General features: G+C 38.1%; 2 protein-coding genes across 5 annotated transcripts; both read right to left on the bottom strand.

Annotated features, from left to right (window-relative positions):
- Window positions 1-3,256: 3,256 nt before the first annotated feature.
- Window positions 3,257-10,838, bottom strand: LOC112276586 (uncharacterized). 4 transcript variants are annotated; one of them, XM_024508004.3, is made up of 13 exons: window positions 10,244-10,782; window positions 9,606-9,665; window positions 8,543-8,851; window positions 7,958-8,065; window positions 7,536-7,754; window positions 7,050-7,372; window positions 6,572-6,838; window positions 6,064-6,381; window positions 5,860-5,907; window positions 5,301-5,513; window positions 5,036-5,116; window positions 4,699-4,802; window positions 3,257-4,590 (listed from the first exon to the last, which is right to left on the bottom strand). In XM_024508004.3, exons 3-13 carry the CDS (start codon window positions 8,742-8,744, stop codon window positions 3,672-3,674), a joined length of 2,802 nt encoding a protein of 933 aa, XP_024363772.1. In that variant the 5' UTR covers window positions 8,745-8,851; window positions 9,606-9,665; window positions 10,244-10,782; the 3' UTR covers window positions 3,257-3,671. The 4 variants fall into 4 exon arrangements, with proteins under 4 accessions (XP_024363772.1, XP_024363774.1, XP_024363771.1 ...); XM_024508006.3 differs by having other exon boundaries at window positions 8,543-8,738; XM_024508003.3 differs by lacking the exon at window positions 9,606-9,665 and having other exon boundaries at window positions 10,244-10,838.
- A 3,670-nt stretch (window positions 10,839-14,508) lies between these two features.
- LOC112276883 (uncharacterized) lies at window positions 14,509-15,185 on the bottom strand. The gene is made up of 2 exons (XM_024508678.3): window positions 14,955-15,185; window positions 14,509-14,770 (listed from the first exon to the last, which is right to left on the bottom strand). The coding sequence occupies exons 1-2, from the start codon at window positions 15,165-15,167 to the stop codon at window positions 14,618-14,620; spliced, it is 366 nt and encodes a 121-aa protein (XP_024364446.3). The 5' UTR covers window positions 15,168-15,185; the 3' UTR covers window positions 14,509-14,617.
- Window positions 15,186-18,114: the final 2,929 nt, after the last annotated feature.

Below are 18,114 nucleotides of genomic sequence, written 5' to 3'. Positions count from 1 at the left end.
TTTCATCTTGCACAAGATTTTTCACCATGATGTTGTGAAGCTGCCGTGGCTCGTGCCACAAGTTCTGAGGTGGTGCCATTCTTGGTAATGAAATTGTTCACCTGAACAGTTAAATATGTATTTTTTGTTAACATATCGTGTTAATATATCTTGTGTGTCAGTTTGGAGATTATGGTAAACTGCTTAACAAATAGGCATATCTGTTCAGCGACACAAGTTTCACTACCTTCGCTGTTAAACAAGCTGTGGATTAATCTCGAATTATAATAACTTGAGGGCGATTTTAACATTGGAAGATGTCAAGCACCAGGAGTAACTAAGTCAACGAAAAAACTAATGCAGCAATTATTGTTTATGCAGAAGTTGCAAGTCAGACAATAAATGGTAGTTACTGAAAGGTTTGAAACCAGTAGCTATTTCTGTTTTACCAACGTCTTTTTGTAACGTCTATATACAACGTCCATAACGTCATTAACGCCTCGACAGTGGTTTTGTCCATCACACTTGAGCATACGAGATTTTCCCTTTGGAAATCCCGTCCACTATTATTTGGTTGCGTGGGTAGTAACTGGTTATGGATTTTCTGTCCAGGTCTGTTCTACAATGTCAGTTCCTTTGAAACTACCTGAGAATTGAACGATATTGGAAGCAGGTCCTTCTGGAGTGAATTGTAGAGATTTTGCCAGGTAAATTACACAATCTAAATTGAAGTGAAGAAAACAGCTATCATAATTATTGTTATTGAATTCTTGCACGAAGGAATTTCTTTGTCAAAGTATTGTCAAGTCAAAGTAACAGAAGATTTTGACTTGCTAATGAATGAAGAATGGAGTTTTACATAAACTTAAGTACAAACAGTAAGTAGTACAAAGGATTTAAGGGTCTAGCTACACACATTTGCAGATTTTTTGCAAATATTACGTGTGTATAGAGATATATATATATATATATATATATATATTCTTTAAATGAGTTTAAAACATGAAACTCAAATTTGATATTATAATACAAAGTGGACAATGCATATAGAAAAGTACACTCCACAATTATCATTTCTAAGTTTTTTTTTTTTTTTTTTTTTTTTTTTTTTTAAATAAACATTCCTTAATCTTTTGGAATCTCTTTTCTTTCCAAAAACGTTTGGAAATATTTTAAGATTTTTATATTAACTTATTTTAGCTACACACATTTAGAAAACTTTTAGAGAAAACTTGCACATTCTTTTAGAAAACTTCTGCAAGAAGTCTTTATGACAAATTTTCTTTAGAAGTTTGTTTTGCACTAGTTGATGAACAAGTCTCACAAGCTTGGGTACAAAGCTTGGGTACAAAGACGGAAGTGAAAAAAATCATGGAAACTAATATATAACTATATATAACTAATAAAGAAATAAAATATAAATGTGGCATCATTTCATCAACCCCTCTTTTGTGCTTTGTGTTTAGTTGGCTTGCAAAAATCCTTCTTTCTGAATATATATATATATATATATATATATATATGTATTATCTTTCAAGTATTGTGACCCACATGTTATCTTAAAAATGAGGTAAATGCACCTTGCAAATAATCATAATGTTACTTCACCATGGTCTCTATTTGTAAACATAGCTAATCCAACATCCACTTCTCTAATACCTAGTTGTTTGACTGCAACCCTCTAGTGCAGTATATCATCAGAAAGATTGCACTTCTAAAATTATATGACAGAGTAAACTATCCTAACCAATAAAGTGGTACGACTTTTCCATTTTCAATGCAAAAATTAACTTGGCAAGCAATTCAAACAGATGCAATCACCTAATGTCAGGAGTAGGTCGTTACCGAAGCCGCTAGAGAGCTTCAAAGGAACTGTACCGGTTCGTTCAAAGGACTCCGAACAATTACTGTAACCACTTCGTCCGCCAGATCAGTGTAACCAACTCTCCCAACCAATGAATGAAAAGAACAGACAGACACTGTATAATCAACCGAGCGCAATACCCGGATTACCTATTCAAAATTGAACCAGAACGGCTAAAATCTGAACCCAGAATGAAGAGCTTATATGTGGAAAGCAACTGAGCCAAAAAGCCGCTGACCACCGGTTTTTTTATGGAAAGCAAAACAACCTTTCTAGTTTTGCATGAATTTTCTCTCGTTCACTGCTCCCCAACTGACAATCTACATCCTAATCCCTCCACATTTGAAGAAGCTCCCGCCGCCGCCCTGGAATTTGAAACTCCACATCCGACTTCATTCAAAGTACCGGATTAGGCTGGGAAATCGATCTCTCTTTGCGGCACCCTTGAGACCTCCTGAATCACAAATATTCTTTTTCAGACACATGAAATAAGGATCGTGTAGTGCGTGGCCTGGCAGTACACTCCAAAACGTAAGAAGCTGATTACTTGGGGTTGTTTCTCAAAGCGCCGGGGGGCAGTATTATAGCGACTCTGGACCTGTTATCTCAGCTCCTTTACATCCTCCTTGTTCTAACCTTGATCAGTAAAAGGTTGGTTAGTGGATGGTCTTTTGGTACATTTACCTCATGTCTTTCATGACAGTTGCAACTTGCCTACTTTGATTTTACATGTATATTATATATATATATATATATATGTATATATATATATATATATATATATATATATATATTTTTTTTGACACATAAGAGGTTTAAGCCAAAGTACAAGTGGTACCTAACTTTTATGTGTTTTGTTGGATGAGTGTAAGGTATGATCGCTATGAGGGACTCTAAGTGACCATCTGATTTTCATTCCTTAAATCCTAGGTACCTATGTAGATTCAACAAGAGATAGGCGAAACCTCAATGATAGAAAACTACACACAAGGCAGCATCGATTTCAGTACTTATTGCAGCAATAGAAGAAAGACATATCTGGTCTTCATGAACACCTCTCTCGTGGAGAACAGGTCGTATCGTACCCCCTCACTGGTTGCACAGCCACAGGGGGACATCGGAGTTAGGCCTTGATCCGTCAGAGGAGTTTTCCTTTTCAGAACAGCGACCATGTCAATTACATTTTTCATGGTCCGCATTCGCACTGTGCAGATAATCTTCATATGGGTAGACACAGAAATAAAGAGAAGACTTGGCCCAAGCATCAGAACACTTAAGCACTCGTTAAAGAACAATGCTAGTCTGCTGCTCCTGTAAAGGAATGTCAACAAAAAAACTGCAACCATGAAAGCACCCCTGCAATCCAGGCAGCATTTGTGTCGGAAGCAGTGGATTTCAACAAAAAGGAAAAAATGGAATGGAAAAAAGATTTTCTTAAAATTAAAAATTTACACAGGGCGTTCAGCATGCATTCCCCATCAAGATTTACTCACTTTCCAGAAAGACATCAAATAAAGACACCAAAGATTTGGGGAAACCTCTTGGTTTGTCTAGTACAGAGTACTCTACTCGCACAAATTTTAGAACGGACTTTGCACTATTATGCACAAGTATCATGTGTCAGAGGATGACGTCAACTTCATAATACAACTCCAGAATATAATCAATGAACTGAACAGGTCGTCTGCTGGCTTTGAATCTTCACAATTTGTGCCCCTACTTGTACAGTGCTGCAGATTTCTGAGATGAGTTGCTCAGCACGAGAATTACCTCTGTCGCGTAAATATCGAGCCGTGCGAGCGTACAGAGAGACATGATTTCGAAATTTTCAAAAATTTTGGAATCTTTTTGATCCACTATTCTGAGAGAGGACACTGGATGTAGGTGTGCCGGAGGGAGTCACAGATGTCGAGAAGATTTTGACCAGATCTTCGAGGGTTCCATCCAGTATCTCATCAAATTCAGCGTCGATTGAGCCTCTTGACTCAGATCCTGACTCAGAAATTGAATCATCAACATGCTCTGCCTCCATGATCCCGTCCGCACTTGGAGTATTGGTTTCGGACTCGTCAATAGGCGCAGCCCCAATCGTCTCCTCCTCACTTGAATTGTTGGCTTCTGACTCGATTGATCTGGCCGCTCTTGGAGTATAGACTTCCTCAAATAAACCTTCTTCATCTTCGACCATTTCCTTAGGAGAGTCGGGCAGCAATACTTCCACTGAAGCTTCTTGCAAGCTAGAAGTTTCAGGAAACTCTGACTTAAAATCCAATTGTGAAAGCATTTGGGAGACTGGAGAAGTTGAAGCTGCATCGGAACGATCTATCAACAAAGGGCTCTCTGTGCTTGATTGCACTCCTAGAGGACTCTCCGCAGTAGTCACCAAATATCCACTGGAAGCCTCCAAACTATTTGCTTGGCCACTCTCATCAGTAGTACCTGAATTAAACAAGTATCTCCTAGAGCTTCCAGTGCCCAGTCGAGGGCTTCTTGCTTGTCGCACGAGTGGAGAGAACTCTTCTAGTATGGGCAAAAATTCCACAGTCTCGTTATCTGGAGTATTAGCTGCCATCACTTGCTCTACCTCATAGGGGAAATACCTGTACTTCTGCTGCACGTCCCATGTTATATGACCGGTATTCTCTACTTCAGTAGGGACAGGTCTACTCTCCAAAGCTTGATACTCCACGTGAGTATCATTCGCATTATTGCTGCTGATAATTACATTGCTATCCTCATCTGCGTATCTGTAAAAATCGAATGTAAATTAGAAACAAAACATATCATGCAATCTATGATGACCTAATGTACAACAATCAGTGCACTTAATGGAGTGAAAAGTAAGAGGCTCTTACTTGACATGAGCGCTAGAGGAATTGTTTTTAATATTTCCAACATCATTTGAATGCACATCTTTTAAGTCAGGCTCTCCCTCCAGCGGCATCTCAACTTCCTCACTCTGTTAAATGAAACACACAGTGTTGTTCAACTTATGTGGACATTACCATCATTTCTTTTGAGGAACAACTGACGACCCTTCTACCTTTACGTTGTTCTCAAATTCACTCCACAAACAAAGCAAGAACTCCACAACATTTTACACTTCCTTAACACGTGCCATCAATCAAGTTCACATTCACAACCCACATCTAACTCCACTATCCAAACCAAACACCTCCTCACCGCCCCTACCTTTGTAGGACTAGGATTCAATTGCTGGAGCGACGTCGATAGTTGCTCAACTCCCACAGCTGTCTGTTTTGCCTGCTCTTCCTGTCATACTCCAACACCAAACCCGGTCACTAAGAATCCCACAGCTAACTCCTGCCTCACCCATGACACCTTCTACACCGTTCCTGCCCATCATCAAATTCTACACTCTCACAATGTGTCGTTCCATGCACGCTTCGCTCAAAGCACATGACTCAAATCTCGAAGGGTTGTCACATGAGAAAACCTGCGCAGCGAGCTTTTCAGCAAGACCACGTAACAAAGCAGCTACGTGAAGGCTTTGCTCGGTGCCGACTTCATCGGTGCTGTCCCGACTGAGGTTTGATACTTTCTGACCAAGTTCTTCAATTTTGGCCTGGTATTTCTTTATATCGGCCATCTCTTTATCCACTTGCTCACTCTTCACCGTGTCGGTCAACTTCATGCTGACCTCGTTCACCTGAAAACACAAAAATCCGTAACAAAGATCAACAACTCTTCTCCAGGGAAGAACAGGTTGACGAGCCTGGCATCGCCTTTCGACACCACGTGAAGTGTGAAATTCAGTATATGACAACCTCAAGGTAAGAAATTTTTTCTGAAAGGAAACTGCCTAATTTGAAATTATAACTAATGAACTTAACAAATAATAAAACATGAACCCCTTAGATCTCTGCTTTTCTTTACAAATATTATGGTGCCTTTTTCCTACTCTTATTAAATAAAATTACAAGATCAAATTCTAATCATTTTGATGTTAACCATAATCTATAGTTTTGATCGCTCAGAAGGCACCGTCATATTACCTGAAGATCCTCAACAAGATTGGTTGTTAATTCTTTTTGCTCAGTCACCTGCGAGGAATCATCATAATTTCACCTCATAAGCACAGAGAAACTTTCATTCGCACGAGTCATTGCTTCCCATTGTCTAAGCTAACAAATGTGAGTGCTCCATCACCATGCTTCAAACAAAGATGTAATATTCTACGGAAGACTGCCGTCACGTACCACTTTGGATTGGGAAGAAACAGCTGTTGAAAGCTGCTCAACTTCCTGCTGCAAGGTTACCACCATGCTATCACTTACAGCAGTATAATTGTAGTCCTCAGTAAAGTCCAACTCAACTTCAGAGCATAAGTCAGAAAGTTCCAGGTCTTCTCCGCCTTCACGAGGGTGACTTGAACTGTCTGAAACTTCAGTGCTTGTTGAAGAAGTGATCTCCTCACTACTGCGAATGCCTCGAGGACTAAATCTTCTTAAATTGAACTTGTGAATACAGGCCTCCAGTTTTGCATTGCAGTGCCTCAAAGCTTCCATCTCCTCGACCTGCCATAAAAGGATTCATGCAGATTTAAGGCCCTCGGACGATCATCGTCAAATATGGAAACCGACCAGTGAATTCCTCGTTTAGGGTGGAATAGAAAACTCTTAAAGCACAATAACGATGCAACACTCTTACTTCAAATGCCTTTTTTACACAGTTACACACGGAACTAAAGCAAGGAAATGTAGAGACCTGTGCTTGCAGCCGATGGTGAATATCTTGCAATTTAGAATTGACTCTGGCAAGCTCCATTCGATTTATGTCTAGCTCATTCTCCTTCTCAGAAACGAGCATTCCCTGCTCTTTTAACGCACATTCAAGTCGGTCTACCTTCTCAAGCAAGGCTTTGTAACCCTGAGATAAAGCTTGCCTTGCACTTTCTTTCGCAGTTGTCTCCTCTTTCAATCGATCCAAATCCTCTCTAAACATCTTGAGCTCCAACAATGTTGAATTCAAATCCTGTACAGGTATGAAGACATCTCAAAAAGGTGATTTTCGTGTTAACTTGTACGCTTCTGAAGCATGTACAAATTCTCCTGGATGAGAACATTCAAATACAAACTTTAAACTAAATCTATCTGGTTAATTACACAGGCTCCGTACATCCATCTAATGAATCACACCTACATTAGCATACGGCGAACTCGAGGTTACGTGCATCGTTACTTACACTGTGTTCATCTCCATAATTGGCGATCTGTTCAGCACCTTCAGTTACTAACTGATTGTAATCTTCTATCCTTCCACCAAACTGGAAAAGATCAGCTAAGTGCGCCCGAAGAAGATGGACCTCCGTGTAGAAGTCCGAAATCACCTTGCTGCTTTCCACCAGACGAGCTTGCAACACAGACATATGAGCATCAGACTGAGATAGGCTTCTATCATACTCGGATATTTGGTTCTGCATACTCAAAATCATCTCGTCTCGACTCCTCAGTTGCTTCCGCAATCTGTGCACCATGTTTCGATTCGCTGAGCGACCAATCAGCACTCCTGAAAAACATCGCAAGTTCCATTTAGACATGCTTTGTTTTAACACTTCCTCCTAAATTCAGAGAGTTTACTCAACTCGTTCAAAGAGTAATGAATGAACTTTTTGCAAATAGATTAAGGTCCAAAAAGGTACCCGACTTGCTATTGCTAAATGGACCATTACCTTGCTGGTAACTACGTCGCATATCCTCCTGAGCGATTGAAATTCTCCTTTGAAAATCTCTTTCTTCCTCAGATAACACTTCCTTGGAGAATTCAACTGTAGGATCATCTTGTGAAATATTTTGCGAATGTCGCCTATCCAGATGATTGCTTGCTTGAAAAGCATCACAAAGCCCTCGTGTGCTTGTGCCGTGCACACGTGCTGGGGATGTCGGCAACCCTGCTCAGAGACAACACACTAATGAGTACTAGCAATAGATCTCATTCACCATGTACGAAACGCCACCATAAATGACTAGACAGGAAGCGAGCGGTACTGAAATTATAATCTTCAACAAAATGAGTGCGACATTTTGAATCTAAAATTCTATAGCCAAATCTAATATAGCTATCATAGCCCAAGATTAGGCCAAGTATTCTGACCTGAACGCGTAGAGTCGTCAAGTTCGTTCGAAGTTACACTACCAAATGATTCTTGATGCGAGTAGGTTTTTGATGATGCTAAATCGTCGTGTTCAGGCTCAAAAATATCTGCAAATGGAGCTTGTAATTCGTCAGACCTGGCTTGAGCCTTATAAAACCACACTTAACCTTGAAGGGGGGAAGGCACAACGTCTGTGCTGACGTTGGCCTAATTCTACCTACTCAAGAGAATTATATGAACCAATGACAAAATTGTGAGCAGCAACTGAATAGAGTAAGATTAATGCGAACTCTTCTGTGCGAGCTCAACAAGCACATTTATGAGCAAAAAGAAAAAAAGAAAAAAAGAAAAAAGAAAAAAGAAAAAAAGGCCATTAAAACTGTAATTGAAATTAAGAACTCCATCTTTCATCTTGCACTAAAAGAATGCAGTTACCACCATCACAAACCAACTTCAGTAATTCCAATGTACAATCTTGAAAACGTTACGCTTTCTAAAGAGGTATATTTAAACTTCTTTCTAAATCATGTTTCAACTAATTAGAGACAACATGAATCCAATTAAAATACTTGAATGAAGGTTACCATTGTGATTCGCAAGCCCGAACTTGCCCGACTTTCCCTCACGCACGTCTCCTACATCTTCAAATCCATGCTTCTGCCTTCGTCCAATGACGTAACTCAATGCTGTAACAGCGGCTCCTCCAGCAAGGAGTATCCAATTCGGTCCCTCACTGCCCCCCCGCATGGCTCCTACTTTGTGGTTCCTAACCCTTTGCGCCTGCATACAAAATTACGGTAGATCATAATCTCTACTTTCATGATAGCTCTGTTTCGTGCAGAGGTTGACGTTTTAAGGCTTCATGTGGATGGACCAGGATGTCAGGCAAACACCTACAATCACAGTATAAGACCATTAATGTCAAATTCTCTGTTAGCGTCTTCAATCCTCAAAAATATCAGTCTCATTTAAAACCAAGAATTTATTGCAGCCAAACAGGGCCTGGTCATCTCGAAAAAAAATCACTGGAATTATTAGTTCTAAACTTATTCACCTACGGTTAGCTAATGCCAGAGAGAAGATAAAATTTTCACAACAAGTAGGATCGTACTACATTATAATGTGACCAAGTTGCACCACGAAAACCTTGACCTGCCTTCGATTTCCCGAGAATGAGATACACAATACTCTCGTCATACTGTTTACATTTAGAAACTCATCGACGAAAACACTATGAAAAAGTGGTATGTGAGAATTTCAGTAAGTCCAAGCTCATAGCATGTTCCCTACCACGGCACGAGCAGAATACCGACTATGTAAAGAAAGTCAAATGCTAGTGACGTACCTCTTGTAAAACCAGAAGCAGATAACAGAATAATGGGGCACTCAGCTGATTGAAATGAACAAAACGATGACTCAAGACGACTTGAGACAGATTCACTGTTAGCTACGTTATCAAGCTTAATTTCCAGATTCAATCATTCCTTAACAAGTCGTTTAAAATACCCCCGGCAGCTGTTCAACAGAGAATTCCTGGAAATTACGACACGTTACTCAATGCAGCACAGCTCCCGAGCTTGATTGTAGGACCATTTGGAAGGTAGGTGTTGGAAAAATGCATAAGTATCCACTTCCTTGAATACCTACCGTAGATGATAAGGCGTTCCCTGAATGTGCTTATCACTATTTGATCGCGCGTCTTGCTCCCTATCGATCATAAAAGCCACAACAAGCCTTTACTCTAATCCAGTTGGATTGGGAGCGTCAAAGATAGCATTCCTTCCTACTCTCAACTTGATAATAACAAATAACAACATCAAACCTTGTTCCGATATTCAGATAATCACAACTTGTCTCCTGAGTTATGCAGAGGGAAAAAAGTACTTGCATCGTAGAGTGATTTTTAAAGTTTCATTTTCCTTTCATTTAGCAACGTCCTGAAAACAACAGGAATCTTATCCGCATAGTCTAATTTGCAACATGCTTCCACTCACCGATCATCCACTACTTCTTCAAATTGACAACCCGGGAACAAACTCAATCCGTTTTTGACATACGCTTTCTAATCAGCCAACATTGGTCCTTCGCAGACCTCTAATACATACTAATACGACGTCCGAACAGCTTCCTCTCGTTTGCTGACCTTATTAATACGATCAAAAACACTCCACAACACCACACCCTTCCGCGGTTCCCCTCCCCTACCCCCAATTTTCAACCGCTCACAACACAAATCCAGCACCATGATATATGTAAAAATATAAAGAATAAAAATAAAAACTTACTCAGCCACACAGAAAACATTCGCCAATTAGGAAACATAAACGCCAGCAGCTAGGCGCTTCTTCAGCCTCTCCTGAGCTCGAGCCAACACCGCAAGAGAGTACTCACGTTCTTGACACATAGGCGGGAAAAGAAGACTTGACCGCAATTTTTTCCACAAATTCGTCACAAAAACAATTCCAGAGGATTCCATGCGAGACTAAGAGTGACGAGCCGCGAAAAACTGGTAATCCGCAGGAATTGCGCCATGCCAACGTGATCGACCAGGGTCAGTCAGGCCTAAGTGTGATTGCAACAACTCCAAGAACTGGCGTGAAAGGGGTCCTCGCGGCACGGGAAAGGATACTCCGCAGAGGTCTCGAAGCAGAGAATCGGGAGGGACGTAATTCAAAATAAACAACAAGTCCAGTAACAACGTGGCCATAAAGAAGAAGGAGCTCCGGCGCGAGGACCACATACACAAACCTTGGGCACCTCCTTCCTACCTCCCCCTCCCCCCCCGTCCCCTCTTTCTCAGCAGCCGGAAGAGGATGAATACGATGCTCGCTCGACCGATAATTAAGCACAAGCATACTCCTGTAATACATATCACTCCGTATCATACGTCATATACGGCTGTCCTTAGCCACAAATATATACATACGAATCGACGGGCATGGACCTATCAAGACAAGATAAGCCTCACGATAAAAGCTTATGGTCGTAGTTTCGAGTACAAATGTCAAGTTTCTAGTGGCTATTAAGGACTGCTGAGATGGCTTTCTGATGGGTCGGAACCAATGGGAGGAGTGCTTTCCTGGACCTGTGGTTCTGCCTGCAATTGAAAGATGGCAGTGTTTATTGGTGGCTAGTGGCCATTCTTTTTCCTTGTGATTTTTTCCCCTTTATTTTTCTCTTTATTTATTATTTTACTTTCTTTTCCCCCTGCTTTACTTCTTTACTTTTTGGTAATACTATTATTTGCTTGGTTCAATGTTAAAGAAAGTGGAAATTAAACCCACCTGTGAATAAATGAAATAAAAACGTGGAACGTTGTTGGAATCGTAATGAATGAATCAATTGGTGTTAATTATTTGGTGTAAAGTATACACCGCATGTAAAAATTTAGTTATAAAAATGGTGTTGGTCCCATTCATTTGCTTTTAACTTTCAACACAATTGTAACAGCAAATGTGTTTTCCCAAAACAAAAGTAACTTGTATTTTGAATGGTCTTTGTTTGTGATGTTTGTCCTCGCACTTGGTTTAATGACTAGTCTCATACAAACATTGCATAGTATTTAATTTTTAATTTTTAATTGTTCTTCCTACCTGTAACCCTTAAATATTGCTATCAAATTCTCCACCCACTTGTCATGAGTTGCAAATCAAAACTTTGGATTCAATCTATCTTGGCAGTACATGTTTGAATACACTTGACAAATCTCATACAATTTATCAATACTTGACACATCTTTATACATCTTTTCCTATCAAGAATTATATCATTCTAATATAGAATATTAACCTTTCAAGTATATAGACACCTATGTATGTTTCATCTTTCAAGTAGTTTGTCTTTTAAGTGATTTATACTGAAACCATTTCAAGGAAAAATTTTGAAACATCAATCTCTACTTAAAACAGTTCATTAAAATTACCTCTCTTATATTTTCATATTTTTATCAAATTTAACTATAACCCTTGTGTTCACTATTTGCTTTCTCAAAAACATTATTCTCCAACCCATTCCTTCACTTTGTTATTATTCTCTTATATATTACATATATCATAATACATCAAAAATGGTTATTGAAAAAAATACAAACATACCATTGAATTTAAGGAATTTAAGGAATCCAAGTAAAGATGTGATTGTGTTTTTATATGATAAAAACTTCGTTCATGAAGGAAGGGTTTAAAGAACTTGAAATGACTGTCCTTTCTTGCCATGTCATGTCCCAACTAGCATATAATTGTTATCTTTAAAGGAAAAAGAAAAAACTTTTTTCACAATATTATTGAAATGATATTTAAATATTTATAGCTTGCTAAAACTTAATTTTAATGTATACAATCATTAACAAAACCTCTCATCCTAATTTTAGTAAATCTACCACTTTCTATTGTAACTCCAATTATTTTTGAAGTGTTCCACCAAAAAAAGTTGTTGAAAAACTATGCCTATATTAGGAACTAGGGAGGATGAATTTTTGTATTAAATGTTCATCTACTTGAATTAATCTTTTTGGTGAGCTAGTTTATCCTAGTAATACAAAAGTAATGAAGATGATGTTGGTAGCCCTATTGAAGATATTTTATTCCTAAATAATTAATTATTCAATTGTTTTTAAATAATAAAATCAACATGTTGTCCTTGACACCATCTAGGTTTGTTTCTAGTATCTTAAGGACAGTCCAGTTAATTCTTCATCTCAAATATCAACTTTCTAACATTTTTACTTCTAAAATTTGATAAACCTTGCCCATCACAAACAAAGTCCACAACCATTGCACCAACCATTGTAGGACATGAAGAGCATTTCAAATCTCACGTCCTTTGAATTGATCTACATTTTGTTCAACTTGTTGCACCTCATTGCGCATGGATATTGAATTGGGTAGAACCCAAACTATACCGGAAGGCAGCCTGCGGGATTTATGAACATATACAAAGTTTACTGAGTTCATCTGTTGGGTGAACCCAGTAAACTCAATCTAGGTCCTCTTTTGCCTAAGCATGCTGAAAAGCACCAGGAAGACAACAAGGTGAGAAAACTTTGTCTTGGCTCAACCTTGAGGATGACAACCCACATGAAGGTGTTCGTTCATAAGCTGAATTTGGGGGTTGTTCAGGGGAACAGTGTCTAAAACAACCAACTTCAGGGTTCTAGTAAAAATACATGCCGCTTTTACCGATTTGTTCTCTCTTCTCTCTCGAAACACTCTCTTGCAGCATCACTCCTGGATTCTGTGAGGAAAACAAGGCATTGGTCACGGATTCCGGCAATTAGATAGACGACACACGTTCTGAAAAGGGCGCGTCATGTGCGGGATGCGACGCGACGAGCACAAGCCACCGGAGCAGACTGCGGTAGAAACGCTCCAACGCTGCCGATGAAGTAGAAAATGGGGGGGGGGAGATAAAGATGAAGGGAGGATGCCTAAACGTGCTGTTGACCCACGTCGGTTTCAACCTTCATGTGATTCTCTTCCAGGCGTTTCCAACGATGCTTCACTTACCATCCGTCACGCTGCTGCTGATGAGTGTGGAAGCATGGAAAACTACATGATTCCACAGACTCCGATTGTCATCGTCGTTGCCAGAATGGCCGCTGGTGAAGTTGCGGAGTGAATGTCGAGGTTTATGGCTATTTTGGGGGGATCTTTGTTAGCATCTTAAATGTCCAATTAAGGGATTTATTTATTTATTTATTTATTTATTTATTTTTTGTGTTACAAGTTCATTATAGGTTCTTTTATTTTTTCAAATAAGCTTACCGTGTCTTTGGTTGCTAAGTGTGTAATCGGTTGTAGCTATGTCCACCTCCGCAAGGGCGAGGAAAACGCAAGTGGTGACACTGGCGTTTGAAACCTTGTTGTCAAAACAAAGCTTTGCAGAAATATAATGTTGGAAGTAAAACGATGTTAGGTTCACTTCAATAACCTCCGTGTTTCAGCTTTGAGCACTTCAAATCTTCAGATACACAAGACCTGCGATTCTGTTTCAATTCTCGCTCAAAAAAGAACATTTATTCTTGGTCAAGTCATTCCGCTCCCCAACAATCCAGAAAGTCTGCTTGAAATTTAAAGTAACCGCATGAATCGTGTGTGACGGTGGCTTAACCACGTGATGATGAGTTCTGACATCTGCAGTTAAGGCTACGTGGATTTGCTTTTTTGAAACACATGAATATACCGTTTGATTGAACACCCTCCTTGAAGAGATATGACTTCGACACTCCATAAGCGTAAACAATTTTTTCGCATGATGACATATATAACATCGTCACAAACTCACTTCTAATATCGTCCTGACTAATAATATACACCTTGGTATTAACTAATTGTAACAGCAAAAGCAAGTTTTTTTGACATTCAGGAGTGAACTGATGTTAACGATGTGAAATAGGGCATCATCTATCCAACATAGACATTAGCTAAGAAATTTTTAGCATACAGATTGCATGTCCATCACATGATGGATCCACATTGATTTCAACAAACTGTTAGAATTTAGGAGAGGATGGCTTGCAGCTGGTCCCGTCAATTACCTTTAGTTCCATATTTTCTTTTGAGGAACAACTGACGACCCTTCTACCTTTACGTTGTTCTCAAATTCACTCCACAAACAAAGCAAGAACTCCACAACATTTTACACTTCCTTAACACGTGCCATCAATCAAGTTCACATTCACAACCCACATCTAACTCCACTATCCAAACCAAACACCTCCTCACCGCCCCTACCTTTGTAGGACTAGGATTCAATTGCTGGAGCGACGTCGATAGTTGCTCAACTCCCACAGCTGTCTGTTTTGCCTGCTCTTCCTGTCATACTCCAACACCAAACCCGGTCACTAAGAATCCCACAGCTAACTCCTGCCTCACCCATGACACCTTCTACACCGTTCCTGCCCATCATCAAATTCTACACTCTCACAATGTGTCGTTCCATGCACGCTTCGCTCAAAGCACATGACTCAAATCTCGAAGGGTTGTCACATGAGAAAACCTGCGCAGCGAGCTTTTCAGCAAGACCACGTAACAAAGCAGCTACGTGAAGGCTTTGCTCGGTGCCGACTTCATCGGTGCTGTCCCGACTGAGGTTTGATACTTTCTGACCAAGTTCTTCAATTTTGGCCTGGTATTTCTTTATATCGGCCATCTCTTTATCCACTTGCTCACTCTTCACCGTGTCGGTCAACTTCATGCTGACCTTGTTCATCCGAGCAAGTACAATATCAACGCAAGACTTTCAACACAAATGGGTTGTGGAATGAAGCACACAGTGAAACGTTCAGTGGTGAGATGATTTATTATTTAGGAAACAGTTGCCTGGACACCCCTTTTTATTGTATTTACATTTTGTGCCACACCAACAATTGGCCATTGGTACAAGTTTTCTTAATAAGCTAGACAAGAATGAAGAAGTTGAAATATATAAAAATAATAACAAAAAAACAATAATAATCCACAACAACCCATGACATTAGCAATACAAAAATTAACTATAAAGGGTGTCTACATAGAGGTTTTGTTAGGTAGACAATCCTCTTTATTGTTTATTTTTTTCTTTAATTAATTTGTGTGTTGCTAATGTTCTTATATTGTTGGTTGTTATTTTTTTGTTATTATTTTTATATCTTTTAGTCCCACTAACACTAATGTTTGGCTTATTAAATAACTTATAATAGTGGTGTATTAATGCTTGGCTTGTTAAATAACTTATGATAGTAATATATTAATATTTGGCTTGTTAAATAACTTATTATAGTGGTGTATTGTTAGTATGGCATGGAGTGTGTCCATGTAGTAAACTAGAGGTGTCTACCTAGTGATTCTCATTATTTAATGTCCTTGCATATTTAATACTAAGCTTGCTGAGTTTACATTTTTGATGACTTTTGGAAGTTTAATGCTTCTTAATTTATTAAGTTCTACATAAATATTATAATAGAGGTTTTATTTATAATTAAATAATATTATTAGATTATTCTTTTTTTTGGTTAATGTACTATTTTATAAAAAATCCTTCAAACAACTATAAAGCATTTAATATCAAGATGTTGGCTATTGTATTATATATGAATCACAACACTCTTGTACTAAGGTTTCATTTTGTTTGAAATTTATAGAGTAAATCCATTTTCTTAGATTTAAAAAAATTAAAAATTAAAATACTAATATCCTAATAATAAGCATTAAAGTTTTTTAATGTACAAACTGATACTTATCATATATGGACTAAAAAAGAATAAAATGATTATATTTTATAATCTTAGATTCTATCTAATTATATGTATATTTCTATATTGTAATATTTTCTTAGCCATCCAAGTTGTATTCTTCTCAAGGACATGAATCTCAAAGGAAGAAAATCCTCAATACACTCTTGTATCACTGAAAGGAACTAGAAAGTCATTCAAATATGATATAATATTGAACTAGAATGGCTATTGCCAAAAACAAGAAGATTAGAAAGTCTTAAAAGAAGACTAAGGACTAGAAAGGCATTGACAAAAGTGAAGAAGTCTTTTGTAATAGGGTATAGATAAGATAATTATATAGATAATTAGAACCATGGAAGTTTCTAGAATTAGAGTTAAGTTAGTAGACTAGATAGGATCCACTGTAGAACATTCTTGAAAGAATTTAGGGCAGTTAATTATATAGGGCCTACCATAGAATCTTCTAAAAAGGCTTAAGGTGGTTATCTAAGTAGGGCCTATCATAGAATCTTTTGAAAAAGAAGTTTAAGGCAGTTATTTAGGTAGAATCTACCACCTAAGAATATTCTAAAAAATCCAAGGTGATAGAATAAGATATAAATAGGACTATCTAGAGCCTTTTGGGGCATCTAGTCAAATATGGCTTCAGATCCTTTCTCTTAGTAAAGTTTGGTTTTGCATCCTTTTATTCAATTCTATTTTGTTTTGTTATATTCTATTTCCATCTCCTCAGTTTGTCTTTCATATCCTATTCTGTGTAGTTCTATTAAGTTCTGTTCTGATTTGATTTGTATTATCTTGTAATCAGATTCTATATTATTATAAAATAGAAAGATTTTAGATTTTTGAGATAGTCTAGTCTTATTTCATTCGTATCAGAGCGAGTATTAAATTATTTATTTTTAGTAACATGTCAATAGTCATCATTTAGTCCAAAGTCAGTTGTTATGGTTTCATCAGGAACTGTGTTGAAGATACCATGAGCTACTCTTAAAAAAAAAATCGGGAGGTGAAAAGATATTATAATAGTGGAGTCCAATGGAAAAATTATAATATGGAAGATCTGCTAGAACAATCTCAAATAGAGGCTCAAATACAATACTTCTTAGGCTAGATAGCTATTTTGGTAAGACAAATAGAAGCCTCGAGAACAAGAGAGTCGATATTTGCTAGGTTGAAATTGAGCAAGCCTAATACATATTATAGAACTTTAATACAAGAAGATGTATGTCAATGGCTCTTCAATATGTAAAAATACCTCTAACTATCTAGGGCATATATCACTGAAGGAATTATATATGCAGCCAACTATTTGAGAGATGTGACAACCATTTGGTGGCAACATCGAGTTTAAAGTTATAGAGCTCAAGGTGGATTTTGTGACTAGGAGGAGTTTGAGATCAAATTTAGGAATCAATTTTGGTCCATCAATGTAGAAAAGATAGCACATGATTACTTAGCAAATCTTATACAAGCTAGATCGATGCAAGTTTATGTCTCATGATTCAAGTTCTTATGTGTCCAAATTGACAATGTTTTAGAGGTGGAGATGATGGATCAATTCCTATGAGGTTTGAAACCTAAAGTCTAGCAAAAAGTAGAGCTAAGAGATCCACAAACATTTGAAGAGGCAATTTAGATTACAAAGAGGGTCAATACTATAGATTTCAAAAATCGTGGAGTATGACTTGTAGCACAAAGTCTTATGTCGCTATCTAATATTACGAGACCACAACCAATGCCAATGGAGATTAATGCCTTACAAGGATCATTGACACCATAAAGTCAACAAATATTAGTGCAAAAAAGATTGTGTTTTTATTGTCAAGAGCCAAGCCATCAGATCAGAGGTTGTTCAAAACATCAAAATGTAAGTATCAGCAAGTTAAGGCAAGTTCACAGTCTCAAAATTCACAAAGTCAATAATGAGTCAAAGTAGGAAAA

The sequence above is a fragment of the Physcomitrium patens genome, chromosome 24 (genome assembly GCF_059467195.1).
Source record: "Physcomitrium patens ecotype Gransden chromosome 24, ASM5946719v1, whole genome shotgun sequence".
NCBI classification, from domain to species: Eukaryota; Viridiplantae; Streptophyta; class Bryopsida; order Funariales; family Funariaceae; genus Physcomitrium; species Physcomitrium patens.
The sequence above is the reverse complement of the archived record's forward strand: the minus strand, read 5'-3'. Positions and strand labels throughout refer to the sequence as shown.